Here is a 20,258-nt window from a genome sequence, read left to right as displayed (position 1 = left end):
ACAGTTTATTTCCATTATGAAGCTATGGACTCCCCACTCTTGCTGGTTGAAAGTCAAAACCCTAAACAGCCTCCTGTAAACTTTGGGAACTGTCTGGTTCACAGCTGCCCCAGATCTTCTGCCTAAACTCAGGCATTTCATCCTACACATATACATCTTAGTACTCATCCAAAACAGAAGGGGACATCATGTGTAGATTTCTGGAGCTCTTTTTCTGATTAATGTGTCCTTTTTAGTACTTGGCCCTGCAACTTCCAGCTTCTATTCATTTAGTACTACCACCAGAGGCTCAGCAGGGTTTAAAAAAAACAACAACTGTTATATTTCTTTGTATAATTCTTCCTTTATACTTCCATAGCTGAAATGACCACATTTTCCTTACTTTGAAATTTCCCTTTCAAGACTTTCCTGGTTGTACTTTAAAAGGGGATTCTAGTATTTTTGATGTATTGGCCTTACTATTTATTTAAATACAAGTACATATACAATAGCAGTGAAAGAAATATAGAATGTAGATGGTGCCAGAAGGAAACATTAAAATCACACACCTCCTTCATAGTATTCTAAAAACAGCTGAAACAATTAGTCTAAGGATTACTAGGTAAAGCATAGTTAGGATTTCAAAATTTCACTAGACATCAAATAATATTTTGTTATAATTAGGTAGGAGAAAATGAAAATATTATCTTAAATCTCCTCTAAGATTAAAACATGAATGAATTAGTACTGTATTTAAAATTCTAGCATTAAGGGGTTCCCAGGTGGCTCAGTCAGTTAAGAGTCCGACTCTTGGTTTCAGCTCGGGTCATGATCTCACGGTTTGGGGGTTTGAGCCCCACGTTGGATTCTGTGCTGGCAGTGTGACACCTCCTTGGGAATCTCTCTGCCCCGTTCCCACTTGTGCTGTCTCTCTCTCTCAAAATGAATAAATAAACTTAAAAAAAAAAAAAACAATTCTAGCACTGAAACAATAAAATGGTTACAGTAAAGAAGAAAGCAACATTTTCAAGTTTCTAAATATCATCCAAATACCAAAGGTATATAAAAACCAACCAACCAAACAAAAAGCAAATGCAATAAAATTTCATTTGTGCTTGCTTCACTTGCTTTGCTGTGTTCAAGCTTTTTGGAGAAAGAGAAAATGATACTATCAAGGTGTTAATTCCATATCATTACGATCTTAAAGTGAAAACAGGGCAACAAGGTGCTGCTTTACTCTAATAGTGTTTATTTGCATCTACTAAATTCAATTTATGCATCAACAATGAAATCAAAGCTAGAAATGAATTTTATGAAATTGTATTTTAAACATACAGAGAACAATATAATGACCACCCAGGACCCAACACTCTCGGCTTTGCCAAATCTTACCATCCTCCCACAGTTCCCTCAATTTCTAAAAGGAATGATTCAGATATATGGCACCGAACCTTCTTTATAGCCTTCCCTGATCCTACTTCTACCTTTCCCCAGAAGTGACCACTCACTGAATTCCGTAGTTATCATTTTTAAGTGTTGCTTCTTACTTTTACTATGTGTGTGTATGTATAATTGTTTCACATGTTTTCAAGCTCCATATAAACAGTGCATTGTAGGAATCCTGCAACTTCTTTTGTTTAAAGTTGCTTCTGACAGACACGCATATATGATTTATTACAGAGATTTTATTGTATGTAACTACCATATTTATCTTCAGTTAATGGACATTAAGGTTGCCGCCAACTGTTCACTTCTACTAACCATACTGTTGTCAAGATACTTGTACACAGGTTGTGGGGGAGACCCTTCAGAATACATGCCTAGGGAAGAAAACTGGCTGTAGTGATGGATACTTATACATCTATACTTCACTTGATGGCAGCAAACTGTTCTCTAAAGTTGTACCAATCATGACTATCAGCAGAAGAGTTTAAAAGTTCCATTTGGCTGCATTATTGTCAGCACTCAGCATTGTTAAATTTTATGTGTTTTTTCCTGTAGTGATGTTTAAAACACAGTCTTTTACATAGTTTTACCTGGCCTCTCCTGAGTTACTAGTGATGTTGAGTATCTTTTCATCAAAGTTAGTTGTACATTCAGCTCTGTATGTACAGCTCTGTATGTACAGTTAGTTATACATTCAGTTGTACATTCAGCTCTGTACACGAAGGAAGAAGATAGGAAGGTTTCAGTGAAAGTGGGACAGGACAACTTATATGTAATGAGTAATTTAAATAAAAAAAAGATTCTATAATCAAATTCGAACTTGTGGAGTTAAGGGTGTAGGTATATCAGAACTATAGGTGCTCATCTAAGTGAAAAATCAATGAGGTGTAAAACAAAAGAATGTAGAATTGGACCAGTCCTTGAACACTTTAAGATTTGAGCAGGTGATGACAGTGGAGAGCATTCTAGGCATATATATTGAATATAATAACTACTGAATGGCATTCTCTTTAATTTATACTTCACCTCTGTTGGTGATACTTCTCTTTAGTCACTTTGGAAACGAACATATTTCTAGTTATAGTTGCAACTTAGGAAATACTACTTATTGCTTAAAGAAACGTTTTCTGAATTATTTGTGGTACTCAAAAGCCACATAGTAAGTCACATACATTTTAAATGGTGGGAACTAGATTTAAATAAGAGTTTTCTTTAAATTACTACTTTAATGAAATAACATGCCATCTAAAATTCATGTAATTCTGAGAACATCTTATCTTAGATCTGTTGTTACTTAAATACAGTGGGCACACAAAAAATTGTGCGGAATGAAGGGATATTGTTAACTTCAAAATGAATAAGACATTTCTCCCCTTTTACTATTACTTCTCACCTGCTTTCACTGAAAATGGCTTTTCCAGTAGAAATACTGTTTGTTTCCAGTGTGTTTTGGCACTCTGGGGGCCCGTGGAGAACACAACCTGCATTGGTAGAGTTCAAAAGTATCTGATGAAGTACAAGATTTTTAATATCATGCTACATTAATCTACGACATCAAATACAAGCTCCAATTGCTTACAACATCAAAATGCTTATGATCAAACACCTGGGGGCACAAAAATAAAATAAATGTATTTCACATAATTAATTCTTACGAGAAAACTCAGGATACTTACCCTCCTGTGACAATTCTTCTCAAAATATATATCGAAGTAGCCAGCAATTGCCTGTTTTTAAGAAAAGAGATATAAATAATTATTAAACTAATTACATGACATAATAATTATTCAGTCTTTCAAGACTTGGCAAAAAGAGGGGAGCCTGGGTGGCTCAGTTGGTTGACCATCCGACCCTTAATTTCAGCTCAGGTTGTGATCCCAGGGTAGCGGGAATGAGCCCTGTGTCAGGCTCCTCACTGAGCGTGGAGCCTGCTTGAGATTCTCTCTCCCGCTCTGTCCCCTCCTTTGTTCACATACTCTTAAAAACAAACAAACAAAACAAAACAAACTTAGCAAAAGAATCCATTTCAAAGACTAGATACTTCTTAAACTTATGATAGGTCACTATTTTTCCCGTAAAAGAAGTTACATGTAAAAATAAAGTAACGTAATTTGACTTTTCCCCACAGAAACAATATAATAAGAAGGGCAACAAGACTAATCAAATAATCAACACATGTTTGATTAGAGAAATGACTGTGGTAGACTACTGAAAGGTGAGAGGTTACACGAAGGAAGAAGGCTCAATCGGCCCCTAGCTGACCCACTGTCCCAAGGAGGCTGCTGAACAAGTCGAGCCATCTTGGACCCTTTTCGCTCCAGTCAAACCAGACAACTGCAGCAGCAGGAGGGACCCGAGGAGGGACCGGCAGAAGAAATAGTAGATAAATACAGTCTAGATTGCAGAATCATACACAAATAAATCCAAATGACTGTGATGTCAAGGCACTCAGTTTTAGGGTGGTTTGTTACACAGCAATAAATGTAATTTAAACATACTCTTTTATACAAAGATCTCATTTAATTTCTTCTGATCTTGTGCATCCAATCTTAAAGTACTATGACTATTTTTATGATGAAATCAATGGAATTTTTAAATGTCACTTTTTTTTCTGATGATAAAACATGTAATAGTATTCAAGTAAAACTTATGTTTAAACATATACCCAAAGGAGAACCTCTGAAATAACTCTAAGGGTTACTGCAATAGTATATAGAGGTCTCTAAAAGATGATTATTCAGATAAATATATATTTTTCATTTCTTTTTATTTAAAATTTAAGTGATACCATTTGTTTTTCTTTCACTAATAGACCTAGCATAATCTATTTTTTTTTTTTAATTTTTTTTTTTTTCAACGTTTATTTATTTTTGGGACAGAGAGAGACAGAGCATGAACAGGGGAAGGGCAGAGAGAGAGGGAGACACAGAATCGGAAACAGGCTCCAGGCTCTGAGCCATCAGCCCAGAGCCCGACGCGGGGCTCGAACTCACGGACCGCGAGATTGTGACCTGGCTGAAGTCGGACGCTTAACCGACTGCGCCACCCAGGCGCCCCGAGCATAATCTATTTTTAAAACCGGCATTAAAAAAAGCTTATAAAGTGTTAAAAACAGGACACTGATTACTAAAAAATCACTATAAAGATAATTTGTGTACCCTGCTGCTTTTGTTGAGAATGTGAAGTTAATTTATTGGTCTGTAAGGTTAATATGAACTGGGTCCAAAACCAGCTCACTATTCAATGTTGAGGTTCATTATATTTTAGATACCAAGAGGGAATCAAAATACTATTTATAATTCTGTCAAATAGATATAAATAAAGCACTATGGTACTCAAATACAAATTATTATAGAAAACCATGCAGTTAATCAGAACATATCTAAAACATAACTTTCTTCAGTTGATTTCCTCCACAGGTTAGTTCAAGCGTTTTCTTAAATTTATTCCTGTATGCCAGTCTTGTTCACCACTGTATCCTTAGTCCCTACAGCAGTGCCTGGCCCATAGTACACAGAAAATATTTGCTGAGAGAATGTGCTTATTATACACAGTACTTACCATATTATAGTTAGTTGCCCTACGAGACTGCAAACCATTTAAGAGGAAAGCCTATGTGTAACTCATACTGCTGTGCCCCTTACCTAGAACAAGTGTGTTAGATAACAGGTTCTCAATAAATTTTAATTAAAATTTTCAGTCTTCAGTTTCCTAAATATAGCTAGTCTTCTTCTGTAGTTGGGACACTTTATGAAATCAATGAATAACTAAACTTAGAACTAATAATTTTAGACTCTGAAAAAAATGAAGAATGTGAACTACGTATGGGGGAGGAGAGGATCCTCTAATTAATTCTATGCATGAACCTACAGAAGTTTCAACCTAACCTCTGAACTATGCAGGCTAGATCCAAATCAACATAACAAAGGCTGAGGGAATGGAACTAAAACCTGAATCAATAGCACAGGTCTCAGGATTAACTCTGAATAAAATGTGCATGGGAAAACCTTAAGTCAACAGGTAAAGATCTAGAGAACAAAACAAAGATTTGAAAAACCTGTACAAGTCAGACGATCCCTGAACAGCTTATGTGCAGGAGAGACCCAAAACAGTATAGCAAACGTTCAGAGAATAAAACTGAGATGTGAACCACCATCTGCCCAGGCATTGTTGACAGAATTCATGTTTTGACTTTAACTGGTATGATTGCCTGCTTACACCAAACACTATTTTCCAGATGATTATAACATGACCGAGATTACACACAACATAGCATGCACATGTAGAACGTAATCCAAAATTACTCAACATACAAAGAACCAGGAAAATGTAGCTAACTTTCAAGAGAAAAGATGCCAACTCTGAGATGACCCTGAGTCCTAGGAGACAAAGATCTTAAGGGAGGAATTGTAACTATGCTGTTTTGAAGGAACAGAAATGAGGTTATAGAAAACACACTGAAATGAAAGTGAAAAACAGGAATTCTCAGTAGAGAAATAGAAACCCCCCCCTCCGCCCCCCAAAAAACCCAAACCTAATGGAAATTTTAGAATTAAAAAATGCAATAACTGAAACAAACTCCCTGGACTGAATTGCAGAATGGAGATTACAGAGGAAAAAAAAAAAAATCAGTGAATTTGAGGACCAATCAATACAAAGTATCTAATTTGAAAAACCAGAGGTGGGGGTGCCTGGGTGGTTCAGTTGGTTAAGTGTCCAACTCTTGATTCTGGCTCAGGTCATGATCTTGTGAGAGAATCCCAATTGGGATTTTCTCTCTCTCTCTCTCTCTCTCTCTCTCTCTCTGACCCTCCGCTGCTCATGTGCTTTCCCTCTCTCTCTCTCAAAAAAAAAGAAAAAAACGGGGAAAAAGATTAATAAAAAATGCAAGAGTGTCAGGGACCCGTGGATCTAACATATATGTAATTGGAAATTCAGATTGAAAAGAAAAAAATATTGGAGCAGGAAAGACTTTTAAACATTCTTTATCTGGCAAAATTATCCTTCAGAAATGAAGGCAAAATAAACACATTTTCTAGTAAAGGAAAACTAAAAGAATTCATTGCCAAAAGAGTTTTCAGAAGACATGTTAAATAAGGCAGTTCTTCAGGCTAATGAGCAACAGTACGGGGAGGAAACATGAAACATCAAAAATAACAGAAAAGCAATAGAAATGATAAATAGCTGGGTAAATACAAAAGACTACCTTTTCCCCCTGAATTCCTTTAAAATACTTATGATTGTTGAAGGCAAAATTGTATCATCTGGTAGCATTTTTCCATGTATGCTTATGTAATCAAAAAGACCAGGGCAGGGGGTTGGGGTTAGAAGGAGGAAGAGTAAAATTACACCAACATATACAAGTGTTTATAAAATCTGCAACTGAAGAAGGCTTTTTAAGCATCACACACAGGCAGAAACTAATATAATGGAAATTTAAAACTTTGGTATCAAAACCAAAATGAGATACTACCTTACATCTGTCAAAATCGCTAGAATAAAAAACACAAGAAATAGTAAGTGTTGATGGCAGTGTGAAGAAAAAGGAACCCTTGTGCTCGGTTGGTGGGAATGTAAACTAGTGCAGACACTGTGGAAAACAATACGGAAGTTCTTCAAAAAGTTAAAAATAGAAATACTATATGATTCAGTAATTCCACTACTGGGTATTTACCCATGAAAACAAAACATTAATTTGAAAAGATATATGCACCTGTGGTTACTGCAGCATTATTTACAATAGCCAAGATATGGAAGCAACCTAAAATGTCCATCAACAGATGAATGGATAAAAAGGATGTGTATATTTACAACAGAATATTACTCTGCCATAAAAAAGAATGAAATCTAGGGGCGCCTGGGTGGCTTAATCAGGTTAGATGTCCAACTTTTGATTTCGGCTTGGGTCATGATCTCACAGTTCGTCGGTTTAAGGCCAATGTCAGGCTCCATGCTGACCATGTGGAACCTGCTTGGGATTCTCTCTCTCCCTCTCTCTCTCTGCCCCACACCCTACCACGTGCTCTCTCTCTCTCAAATTAAAAAAAAAAAAAGAAATCTTGCCATTCACAACATGGATGGACATAGAGGGTATTATGCTAAGTGAAGTAAGTCAAAGAAACACAAACACCACATGATTTCACTTATATGTAGAATCTAAAAAACAGACAAACAAAACAACCCAGACTATTAAATACAGAGAATAAACTGGCAGTTGTTGCAGGAGAGGTGGGAGGAGGTGGGTAAAACAGATAAAGGGATCAAGAGGTACAAACTTCCAGTATAAAATAAGTCATGGAGATGAAAAGTAGAGCATAGAAGATATAGTCAATAATATTGCAACAATGTTCTATGGTGACAAATGGTAGCTACATTTATCACAGCGAGCACTGAGTAATGTATAGCATTGTTGAACCATTATGTTGTACCCCCAAAACTAATATGACACTTTATGTTAATTATACATCAATAAAAAAATAAAATTTTAGTGTAAAACTTAAAAGCTGAGGGGCGCCTGGGTGGCGCAGTCGGTTAAGCGTCCGACTTCAGCCAGGTCACGATCTCGCGGTCCGGGAGTTCGAGCCCCGCGTCAGGCTCTGGGCTGATGGCTCAGAGCCTGGAGCCTGTTTCCGATTCTGTGTCTCCCTCTCTCTCTGCCCCTCCCCCGTTCATGCTCTGTCTCTCTCTGTCCCCCCAAAAATAAATAAACGTTGAAAAAAAAATTAAAAAAACAAAAAGCTGAATAAATCTGAGAACATTTGCAATATATATTACAAAGAGTCACTGTCCTTTGTACATTAAGCTACTACAAAATTAGTAAGAATATGTCAAAAATTAAGACAAAGCAGGAAATTTATAAAAGAAAAATCAAATAATAAAGCATATATAAAAAATATATGACCTACTTAGAAAAAAAAGTAAATTAAAACAACCAGATACAGGGGCGCCTGGGTGGCTCAGTCGGTTAAGCGTCCGACTTCAGTTCAGGTCATGATCTTGCGGTCCGTGAGTTCAAGCCCCGCGTCCGGCTCTGTGCTGACCGCTTAGAGCCTGGAGCCTGTTTCGGATTCTGTGTCTCCCTCTCTCTCTGACCCTCCCCCATTCATGCTCTGTCTCTCTCTGTCTCAAAAATAAATAAATGTTAAAAAAAATTAAAAACAAAACAAAACAACCAGATACAGTTTTCTTTGATAATGACGAGGAAAACAAATTTTTAATAATATCCACAGTAAATGGGGAAAGTAGCATTCATACTGGGAGAACAAACTGAAATAACCTTTCTAGAGAGAACTCAGCAATACATATTAAAAGGCAAGACATTTGCATTAAAAAGAAGTCAGACACAAAATATATGATTCTATCCATATATAGAAAATTCAAAAATAGTATGACTAACTTACAGTGTTGTAAGTCAGGATAGTAGTTGCCCTTGCAACAGCAATAGAAACTGGAAAGACTCAGATGGAGGGCTCCTGGCTGCTGGTAATATTCTGTTTCTCCAGCTGAGTGCTGGATACATGGTAGGCATTCACTTTGTTCAATTTTTTCAAACTACATTTAAGATTTGTGGACTTTTCTGTTGTGTATGTATGTGTTGTAGACTCAATCAAATGCATATACTCACTGACTCAGTAATTCTAAACTTAAAAAAAAATTCCATGGAAATTATCAAGTATGCTTGCAAAGATTTAGCCACAAGAGGCCAATTTTAGCCTAAATTTTCAATAACAGGTCACCAGTTAATAAATCGTAATACTTCCATATCATGGAATAACATTTTGTCCATCAAAAGTAATCTTGTAGGTAAATATTTATCGATTTGGATATTAGGTAAAAAGAATAGTACATGTATTATGGGCACTTATTATATGTTATACAAACGTGAGTATATTATGTACATGTCTGAAAAGATATTCACCAAGCTACTGAAAGTGGATGACAGATTTGGGAAGTTCATATTCTTAATCCTTATCTATAATTTACATCCCCCCCCCCAAAAAAAATAAACAGCTTCTGTGATAATAATGAATCATTTTTGAGCTAAATGGTCTACAGTACTGGATGAAGATGCACTCAATTCAACTATTACCTTTGTATCAGTTCCCTTATTGACACCCAAAAACTACTCATATCTGCACTCCCAGGGCTACGGCAGTATCTAATATGTAACAGGAACTACATGAATTTGAAAATAAAGACAATTTCCCCAATTACAATACAATAACATTTCTATAATAATAACAATATACATGATCAGAAAATGTGACCTAAGTCTGAAATGTATAAAACACACAAAGTAAAACATCCTATATTTAACTCTGGTAAAAGACAGACTGGCAATATTATTATGGTAGAACAATTGCAATTACAATACACTACAGGTCATAACAAAGAGAAGAGGTTGATGCATGACTTTACAGTGAAATTAAAAAGTCAAAATATTTGTGAATACAAAGATACTTTAGAACTGTCTTCCAATCCCCACACTGTACTACCTATGAAATTTAGTTCAAAATCAAAAAAGAAACTAACTTTCCCCTAACCCCCCAAAAATACAGTGAAAGAGATACTACATAGTTTGGGGTAACAAGAAAACAGGTTTTATGTCTCAAGATGAATAAATAAAAATGAAAAGCATAAATTCATTTTGGTTTTGAGAATTTGGCAGGGATCTATGACAAAGATAGATCTGAAATCACATCTAGCTTACAGTTCCCTTTGAAATGGAGTTTCTTCAACTCCTCAAGCAGATTTACCTTCCTAATGATGTCTGGTGGAGGGTAGTATTAAAATCAGTTCCATAGCATACATTAAGCAGAACCATGAGAAGTTAGGAAGAAATTCACCTATGATAAAAAATTATGTGCAAATAATCTATCTACTCATCAGGCTTTGAACATTCCCCTAACTGAGCAAGTAGAAAATTCTTGCTCTGAAAAAACCAAAGGGAATTTCTGGTTTTAAAATGGGTGTTAACCCTCAAACAGAATGCCACTTAAATAAAGGAAAAGGGCTCCCTCTACCACCATGTCCCCCCACTCCCCCCCCCCGCCACTGTATAAGTGCTCCTTAATAATTAAAATAGGTATTAGAAAAAAGAGGAAAAAATCTTAAACTTGAATCACAGTCCTAAAACCCAACTGAACCATGATTAGTGTTTTTATTTCTGCAAAGCCATTATAACCAAATACGGCAGCTGACTTGGAGACAAAGTTATTTATTTTGCTGCAGAACGTAAACATGCCACACTATTTTTCAATTAGTTTCACCACCTTGTTACCAGCACTTTGACAGACTATCTCTAGGTCTTTCAAATGTTAATTTCAATGAACTTACACTCTCTCTGTTAAAGTCATTCAAATGTAAGAATAAACAACAACCACAGGAAATTGAAAATGATGACTAATAGGCAATGGTAATAAATAATTGGAGCACATCTTGACACGTGCTTGAAAAAGATCAGATAGGTTATAAGGCCTGAGCACAGAATAAATTTCTCTTTTGTTCCACATGTATATCTTGTCAGGAGCAAAGGGAGCTGCTGAGGGGAAAAATAAGCATTAAAATAAAATATCTGTAGGAGTTGGGTTAATCCTCGGAGACAAGGTCACAGTTAAATAAATAAAATTTCACTGAATTGTACCACTGTCAGAAAAATTTTAGTTAAAACGTCCTTAGACTGAGAGATAGGAGAATCTGTGCTAATTAACAACAAGAAGGATTATAATAGAAGAAAACAGAATAAAAGGAAAATACATGCACATACGGTAAACTTCTGGGCAGTTTGATCACATTTGTAATTTGGAGGGAATCCTCCACAATTCATTTGAAGTATATACACGAAAATAATTCAGGCAGATAGCTTTGTTGTGCATCTTAAACATTCCTAAGCATTAGAATACGGTTTTTCAAAATGAGTTCTTTGTTCTTCTTTGTGGGTTTCACAAAAAGGAAGAAAAGAACTGACAATTATTTGTAAACTGAATATTTAAAAATCTGTTTTAAGCCATATTTTGTTTGTTTATCCTATATACACAAAGGTAGATGCAGTTCATTTTACACATGCTCGTTTGAAGAACAATGACTTGGAATAAAAATAAATTATTTTCTCATATATTTTCGTGTAGTGAGTATTTCTTTAAAGAAAACGCATCGTGTGTATGTTACAGGATGGTAGCCAATGAAATAAGACCAGACTAGACCTTATGAGGAAGAAGGAAATTAAAAATTATCATTATCACTATCACCTGCAGGGAGTAATTTATCATTTCTGTTCTTCATTGGTATCATGTTCCAACAGCGTGTGGTTACAGCAGATACAATTAGGCAGCTGGCCACAGAAGTAGGAGGATAATGTGCTTTTGATGGAGTTTATCCAAGCATGGAGATAGAGTGTTTGTAATCCATGCAGCAGAATCACTATGACAAAAATAACAATTCATTTTTTTGTTGGAGTATTTCTTTCAAAATCTTAATACAGAACTCAAAAGCCTACTGATGATGAGTCTGAAACAAGTAAAGAAAGAGTAAGAAGATAATGCCTAAGAATGATTACACAGCTTACATTAGTGTATACAAACGAGATGAAAATACAAACATAAACCATGCAAGCTGCTGCATAAAGACTACAAACACTGCTAGTAATACCTGGTAATTAAACTAAGAAGATGTAATCAATCAATGCAAAAATTATACATTATGATTTTATCACAATATTAACTATAGCTTAAATTATGGACTCTTTCTTCTTCAATTAATTTTCTATTTTATCCCAAGAGAAAATTTGCATCTTTCTTTTCTTTCATGATTCCTCTAGGGAACAATACACATTAAGTGCCATATAACTCTCAAGGGATACTGCCAAATTGAGTAGCGTTTAGAAATAGACCAAGCAATATGGGAAGTAGCAAAACAGACGATAGGTCTAAAAATATTTTTAAAAAGGTACCTTTACTGAAAACCTTAATGTAATTAATTTTTGATCTACATAAAATAGTCCCAGATTATAACTGAAATTTCTTTTAAATTTACTTAGTCTGCTTCCCTTGTAATTTCAAACTTGCTTATTAAAGTGATTTTAGGGGGCAGAAGGGATCACCTCTTTAGAGCCTAGAATAAAAGTACTTTCCCTCTGACATTTCATAAATTGATATTTGACATGTCCTAACTGCTCTACATTTCTTCCTAGCTATAAACACAAGATACTGTTTTGTACACTCGAAACTCACTGACATTTATTAACATTTTCATTTTTAAAAAGCTTTTGTCTTACTTTTTTAATGTCTATTTTTGAGAGAGAGAGAGGAAGAGAGGGAGAAAAGAGAGAATGAGCAGGGAAGGGGGAGAGAGACAGGGAGACACAGAATCCCAAGCAGGTTCCAGGCTCTGAGCTGTCAGCACAAAGCCTGGTGGGGGGCTCGAACCCATGAACCACGAGATCATGACCTGAGCCCAAGTCAGACGCTTAACCGGCTGAGCCACCCAGGCGTCCCCTATGCATTTAGTTTTTTTTTAGATTGCACATATAAATGATAGCATGCAGCTTGTCTTTGTCTGACTTCTTTCAACTTAGTGTAGTTCCCTCAAGGAGTATCCATGTTGTTGAAAATGGCAAGATTTCCTTCATTTTATGGCTGAATAATATAGTCCATTATGTGTGGACACACACACACACCCCATATCTTTTTTATCAATTCATCTATTGATGGACACTTAGGTTGCTCCCATAGTTTGGCTGGTGTGAATAACACTGCAAAAAATATGGTAGTGCATCTATCTCTTTGAGATCCTGTTTTCATTTCCTTTGGACAGATATTCAGAAGTGGGATTGCTGGATCATATGCTCGTTCTATTTTCTTTTAAAGTTTTTGTTTTTTATTCATTTTGAGAAAGAAATAGAGAGGAAGCAGTGGAGGGGCAAAGAGAGAGGGAGACAGACAGAATGCCAAGCAGGCTCTGCGCTGCCAGCACCTTAACCAATGAACCTGAAGTTAAGATCATGACCTGAGCCAAAATCAAGAGTCAGATGCTTAACTAAGACACACAGGTGCCTGTTAGTTCTATTTTTAATTTTCTGAGGTACCTCCATAATTGTTTTCCATAGTGGCTATACTAATTTACATTTCCACCAAAAGTGCACAAGGGTTTCCTTGTCTCTACACCCTCACCAACACTTGTTACCTCACTACTATACTGATTTTTAAGAACACAGATTCATTTTCCTGATTATATACTTCAGCATAAATGGAATCATACATCAGGTAGTGCTTGTCACTGGCTACTTTCCTTGTTGCTTTTTTAGATTCATTTATACTGTTGTGTATTACTTAAACTGTTATATGGCTGTAAGGCATATGTGACTATACAGTTTATTTATCCAGTCTATGATTGACAGGCACTAAGTAATTTTAAGTTGGGGCTTTTATGAGTAGTGCTATGAACACTCTCTTATGGCTATGTCTTTTGGTGAACATATGTATTAACTGTTGTTGGGTATACACCTAACAGTGGAACTACTGGTATGTGCGTATTTACCATTTTTGTTAATCTTTATTTTTTCCTATATACTGGCCTTCCATTGGGGTCGTTCTCTGTTTGCCTGAATACCTATTCGTATCTCCTGAGTATAGCATAGGTTAGTACAGGTTGTCTGGGACAAACTGTCTTTCCCTCTTTTTATCTGTTCATCTGAAATTTTTTAAATTTCAGATTCATTCTTTTTTTTAATCTTTTTTTTAAATGTTTATTTTTGAGAGAGAGAGAGAGGGAGACACAGAATCCGAAGCAGGCTCCAGCCTGCCCAACGTGGGGCTCGAGCCCACAAACCACCAGATCATGACCTGAGTTAAAGTCGGATGCTTAACCAGCTGAGCCACCCAGGCACCCCTTTTATCTTTTTGAAAAATATTTATTTATTTTTGAGAGAGCGAGCACGCAAGTGGGGGAGGGACAAAGAGAGGGGGACAGAGGATCCAAAGCAGACTCTGAGCTGACAGCAGCAAGCCCAATGTGGGGCCTGAACTCACAAATCATGGGATCATGACCTGAGCTGAAGTTGGGACGCTCAACCAAATGAGCCACACAGGTGCTCCCAGATTCATTCTAAAAGATATTTTAGTTGTGTAAAATTCAGGGTTGGCAGCTATTTTCTTTTAGTACACTGAGGATATCATCACTGTATTATCTTTTTAATTCTGTTGTTTCTGTTAAGATAACATTTATCGGTCTATTTACTGCTCCCTTGAAGATAATTCCAGCACTCTACTCATAGCCCCACTGACTGCTTTTAAGATTTTCTCCTTGGGGCATCTGGTGGCTCAGATGGTTAAGCACCTGACTTCAGCAAAGGTCGTGATCTCACAGTTCGTGAATGTGAGCCCCGCATGGGGCTCTGCGGTGACGGGGCAGAGCTTGCTTGGATCCTCTGTCTCTCTTGCTCTCTGCCCCTCCCCTGTGCGCGCGCTCTCTCTCAAAAATAAATAAACATTAAAAAGAAAATTTTTTTTCTCCTTGAATTCTATACTGTTACTAGGATGTCCTAAGTGTAGGTTTTTTTCTTCTTCTTTCTGATACAATTCACATATCATAAAATTCTATTTAAGTAAGCTGTATAATTCAGTTTTTAAAGAATAGTCAGACTTGTACAACAATCTAATTTTAGAACATTTTTATTACCCCAAAAAGATATCCTGTATCCCCTTCTAATCCCAGCCCTCTCTACAGATTTGCCTATTCTGAACATTTAACATAAATGGAATCCTTCTGTAGTTAGCACTTGTACTTAACATACCGTTTTCAAGCCTCATCTGTGTAGTATTATGTACTAGAACCTATTTTGTTTTATGGCCAGATATTACTTCACCGTATGGATATAGCACATTTTGTTTATTCATTCTTCAGGGGATGGACATCTGGTTTGTTTCCACTTTTTAGCTATTATGAATAATGCTGCGATAAGCATTGATGTACAAGCGTTTGTGTAGACATATGTTTTCATTTCTCTTGGGTATATACCTAGAAGTGGTAAAATCAGTCTTATTCATAAACACAAAATGGATTAAAGACCTAAATGTGAGACCTGAAACCATAAAATTTTTAGAAGAAAACATAGGCAGTAATTTCTCTGAATCGGCTGTATAAACATTTTTGTTTCTATGTCTCCTCTGGCAAAGAAAACAAAAGCAGAATTAAACTATTGGGACTACACCAACATAAAAAGCTTTTGCACAGTAAAGGAAACCATCAACAAAACAAAAAGACAACCTGCTGAATGGGAGAAGATATTTACAAATGATATATCTGATAAGGGCTTCATATCCAAAATATGTAAAGAACTAATGCAACTGAATACCAACCCCCTCCCCCACCCCAAATAATCTGATTAAAAATGGGCAGAGGACCTGAACAGACATCTTTCCAAAGATGACATACAGATGGCCAACAAACACATGAAAAGATATGCAACATCACTAATCATCAGGGAAAAATAAACTAAAACCATAATGAGATATCACTTTCTATCTGTCAGAATGGCTAAAATAAAAACACAAGAAATAGCAAGTGCTGGTGAGGATGTGGAGAAAAAGGAACACTTGTGCACTGTTGGGGATGCAAACTGGTGCAGCCACTGTGGAAAACAGTATGGAGGCTCCTCAAAAAATTAAAAATAGAATTTCCATATTATCTAGTAATTCTACTACTGGGTATTTACCCAAAGAATACGAAAACACTAATTTGAAAATATACACGGACCCCTATGTTCACTGCAGCATTATATACAATAGGCAAGATATGGTAACAGCTCAAGTGTCCATCCATAGATGAATGGATAAAGAAGACGTGGTTTACATATATAATGGAATATTACTCAGCCATAAAAAGGAATGAAATCTTGACATTTGCAACAATATGGATGGATCTAGAGGGTATAATGTTAAGTGAAATAAGTCAGAGAAAGACAAATACCATAGGATTTCATTAATATGTTGAAGTTAAAAAACAAAACAAAGAAGAAAAGAGACCAAAAAAGCCAGACTCCTAAATACAGAGAACAAACTGGTGGTTGTCAGAGGGGAGGTGAAGGTGGGGGGAAGTTGGGTGAAATAAAAGGGATTACGAGTACACTGATCTTGATGAGCACTGAGTAATGTACAGAACTGCCGAATCACTATACTGTACACATGAAACCAATGTAACACTGTATGTTAATCATACTTAAATAAAAACAAAATTGGGAAAAAAAGAATCTTATTCAAGTTATGTTGTGCTCCTTGAGTTGTAGCTCATTGTCTGTCATCTGTTTTAGAAAATCCTCAGCCATTATCTCTTGAAATACTATTTGAAATATTCTCACCTCCTTTCCTTTGGTACTCCCATTTAAACTTATATTAGACCTTTTCTTCTATGCTCTGTATCTCTTGCCCCTCCCAAACCTTCATCCTTGTATCTTTCCATGCTTCCTTTTGGATATTTCTTTCTGACTTCAAATCCAGTTCAATAAACCTCTCTACACCAGTGTGTTAAGACCTGCTGCTAAATTCATGTTAAGTTCAGTTTCAGAATATGTTTGACTTTTTCAAATCTGCTATACTGCTTTTTAAATGTTTCTAACTCTTTGCTTGAAATTTGCACTTTCTTTTGTCCTTCAACTTAGTATGCACAGTTATTTTTATTTTTCGTTTTTTTAAGTAGGTTCCATGCCCAACATGGGGCTTGAACTCATGACCCTAAGATTAAGAGCTGAATGCTCTACTGACTGAGCTAGCCAGGCACCCCACATAGTTATCTTTAAAGTCCATACCTGATACCTGGAGCACCTGGAGCTCTGTTTTCATTGCTTACTATTTCAGCTGGTTGTCTTGTGGCCTTGGGTGACTGATTACCTTTGATTATGCTCTGAACATTATGTCTGAAGCACTGTAGAAATAATTTAAGACCTATTATAATAATCTTCTAAAAAGAATTAGTTTGTGCAAGGAATCTAGGAGTGCTAGCAAACACTGAGATCATCTTAAATCTAATAATGGGGTTTGAGAATATCCTGGGCCACCCAGATGATTTGAAGCTAGGCTGCAGTCCATGCAAAGGTTTATTTATCTCTAATTTTACTCTATTCTTCGGTGCAGTCTTTCAGGGTCACATTGCAAACACTGAGAAATCGTAAAGGCCCTATTTTTATATTCTGATCCATGTGAGGCTATCAAAGGGCTACATAAGTCTTTTAACTGCTTCTTCTGAATTAGTAAATGCCTATGAGGCAAAAGCAGTACCAAATGTCAGTCTCATTTCTTTGGATTTTCTTCTTTTCTGAGTCTTAGCTTGGTAATGCTTTAATATCTTTGTGATGCCTTCAAACAGACAGTGTTTTATGTATTTTCTTTAGCTTCTGTAGTTGTTCTAGCAAAAAGGTCACTCCATTTTGTGTAGTCCACCATTACAGGAGGCAGATTCATTATTGCATTATTTCTTCCTACCTAAGGCTCTTGGCCTGTAACACTCTCTCCCATTCCCTAAACTAGCTTCTTCTCACTTACTATGTCTCCATTTAAATGTTACTTCCTCTGGGCAGTCTTCCCTAATCCCACAGAATAGATGTTTCTGCACTACCTGTAATAACACTTCCCATGCTGATAATGCTTTTTGTTTAATTACAGACCCTAATAGGCCCTTAAGGGCAGTCTCACTATGTCTGTGCTCACTTCCGTGTCCTCACCGCCCAAGCACAATGCCTGGACATTCTACCTCAACAGTGAAGACAACTGTGCAGTTACAAAGGCATGAAAGAGTGTGGGATGTGCAGGGACTATAGGAAATTAATAACGATTCACTAATTGAGTGAACCAAAAAATAAATGATGAAACAACATAATATGCTCAACTCCTATTACCTTTGGGAAAAGAAAATCATGATGCTTTACCTCTTATAACTTCCTATTTTTTAAAATTCTAAAGTGGTATTAGATGTCAACTACTTTTGAGAAACAACCCTTGATGTCTGTACCAACAATTACTCACTCTCTACTAATCTAGTGCTACAGTATTAGGAAGGCTTCCTGAAAGAAGCCACACCTAAAGTATAATCTTAAATATGAGTAGGATTATTGAGGAAAAGTAGGTAGGAGTACACCAGGCCAAGGGCATCTTTTACATGCCTCTATTATTAAGTTCTCTCACAGAATCCCGTATTACAATGATCTATTTATATGTTGGCCTCTCCTACTAAACAAAGGTCTTCAGGGTCAGAGATTATATTCTGTGTTATATTCACAGTGCCTAACACACAAGTCTGCTTAAATGAAAAGCTGTTGGGAAGTATTTTGTGTGTGTGTGCTTGCCACTTAAAAACTCCTGCAGCCCATTGCTTCTCTAGATTTCTGTTACCTGTTTCCTGATATATCATCAGTTTCTCACTATTTTATATCAGTGCTTATTATTTCCTTATATTCCTTTGAAATTTCCCTATATTCCATTAAAAGGCAGCATGCTTTCCCTAGAAACCATCGCCTAAAGGCTCTATGGCCCATTCCTAATTCCTCAAATGGCAGAAAATACTACCAGAGGTAAGTAAATGTTATACATTTTAAGAACAAAATAGAAAATATATTGAATTTAAAAATCAATGCAGAATAAAAAGGATACTAATTTTGTGATAGCTGAAGAGTTTTAAAACTGAAAAATATTAATTCACTTTTGTGGCTAGGTGATCAAGTTCTACCAAATGCTACTTGTCTTTACAAGCCTTTTGTTTTACAAACGAAGGGACGGAACACTGAAAGAAATTCTGACAGAAAGTGTAAAGGGGTAGGCAGAAGATGTGATATACTTTACTTTCCAGAAACGAACAAGATATTTTCTCTTTTGAAATGTTGAGGTAAAAAGATGGTTTCCACTTCGTCATGTGAGCCTTACTAAAAAAAGTATCCAGCATCTGAAGTGAGATCTAAAAACCTGCTAGCATTCATTTATGTGTGTCCTTTGAGGCTACAGTTTTTCAAAAAAGGTAATTATACCAGTTGTCTTAAGTTCTGCCTTTATATTTGTAATTTCAGTGGGGTTTTTTTTATATGAAATTTATTGACAAATTGGTTTCCATACAACTCCCAGTGCTCATCCCAAAAGGTGCCCTCCTCAATACCCATCACCCACCCTCTCCTCCCTCCCACCCCCAATCAACCCTCAGTTTGTTCTCAGTTTTTAACAGTCTCTTATGCTTTGGCTCTCTCCCACTCTAACCTTTTTTTTTTTTTTTTCCTTCCCCTCCTCCATGGGTTTCTGTTGAGTTTCTCAGGATCCACATAAGAGTGAAAACATATGGTATCTGTCTTTCTCTGTATGGCTTATTTCACTTAGCATCACACTCTCCAGTTCCATCCACGTTGCTACAAAAGGCCATATTTCGTTCTTTCTCATTGCCACGTAGTACTCCATTGTGTATATAAACCCCAATTTCTTTATCCATTCATCAGTTGATGCACATTTAGGCTCTTTCCATAATTTGGCTATTGTTGAGAGTGCTGCTATGAACATTGGGGTACAAGTGCCCCTATGCATCAGTACTCCTGTATCCCTTGGGTAAATTCCTAGCAGTGCTATTGCTGGGTCATAGGGCAGGTCTATTTTTAATTTTCTGAGGAACCTCCACACTGTTTTCCAGAGTGGCTGCACCAATTTGCATTCCCACCAACAGTGCAAGAGGGTTCCCGTTTCTCCACACCCTCTCCAGCATCTATAGTCTCCTGATTTGTTCATTTTGGCCACTCTGACTGGCGTGAGGTGATACCTGAGTGTGGTTTTGATTTGTATTTCCCTGATAAGGAGTGACGCTGAACATCTTTT

At 36.5% G+C, this 20,258-nt stretch overlaps 1 protein-coding gene across 1 annotated transcript in view; it reads right to left on the bottom strand.

Moving 5' to 3' along the window:
* PRMT3 (protein arginine methyltransferase 3) overlaps positions 1 to 20,258 on the bottom strand; it is a 136,844-nt gene that overhangs the window by 14,087 nt on the left and 102,499 nt on the right. The window contains exons 14-15 of the mRNA XM_047877646.1: positions 3,102 to 3,152; positions 2,819 to 2,906 (exon numbers count right to left, since the gene is read on the bottom strand). Coding sequence (XP_047733602.1) covers positions 2,819 to 2,906; positions 3,102 to 3,152 — 139 coding nt within the window. The remainder of the gene's footprint in view (positions 1 to 2,818; positions 2,907 to 3,101; positions 3,153 to 20,258) is intronic.

Source organism: Prionailurus viverrinus, chromosome D1 (genome assembly GCF_022837055.1).
Source record: "Prionailurus viverrinus isolate Anna chromosome D1, UM_Priviv_1.0, whole genome shotgun sequence".
NCBI classification, from domain to species: domain Eukaryota; kingdom Metazoa; phylum Chordata; class Mammalia; order Carnivora; family Felidae; genus Prionailurus; species Prionailurus viverrinus.
The sequence above is the reverse complement of the archived record's forward strand: the minus strand, read 5'-3'. Positions and strand labels throughout refer to the sequence as shown.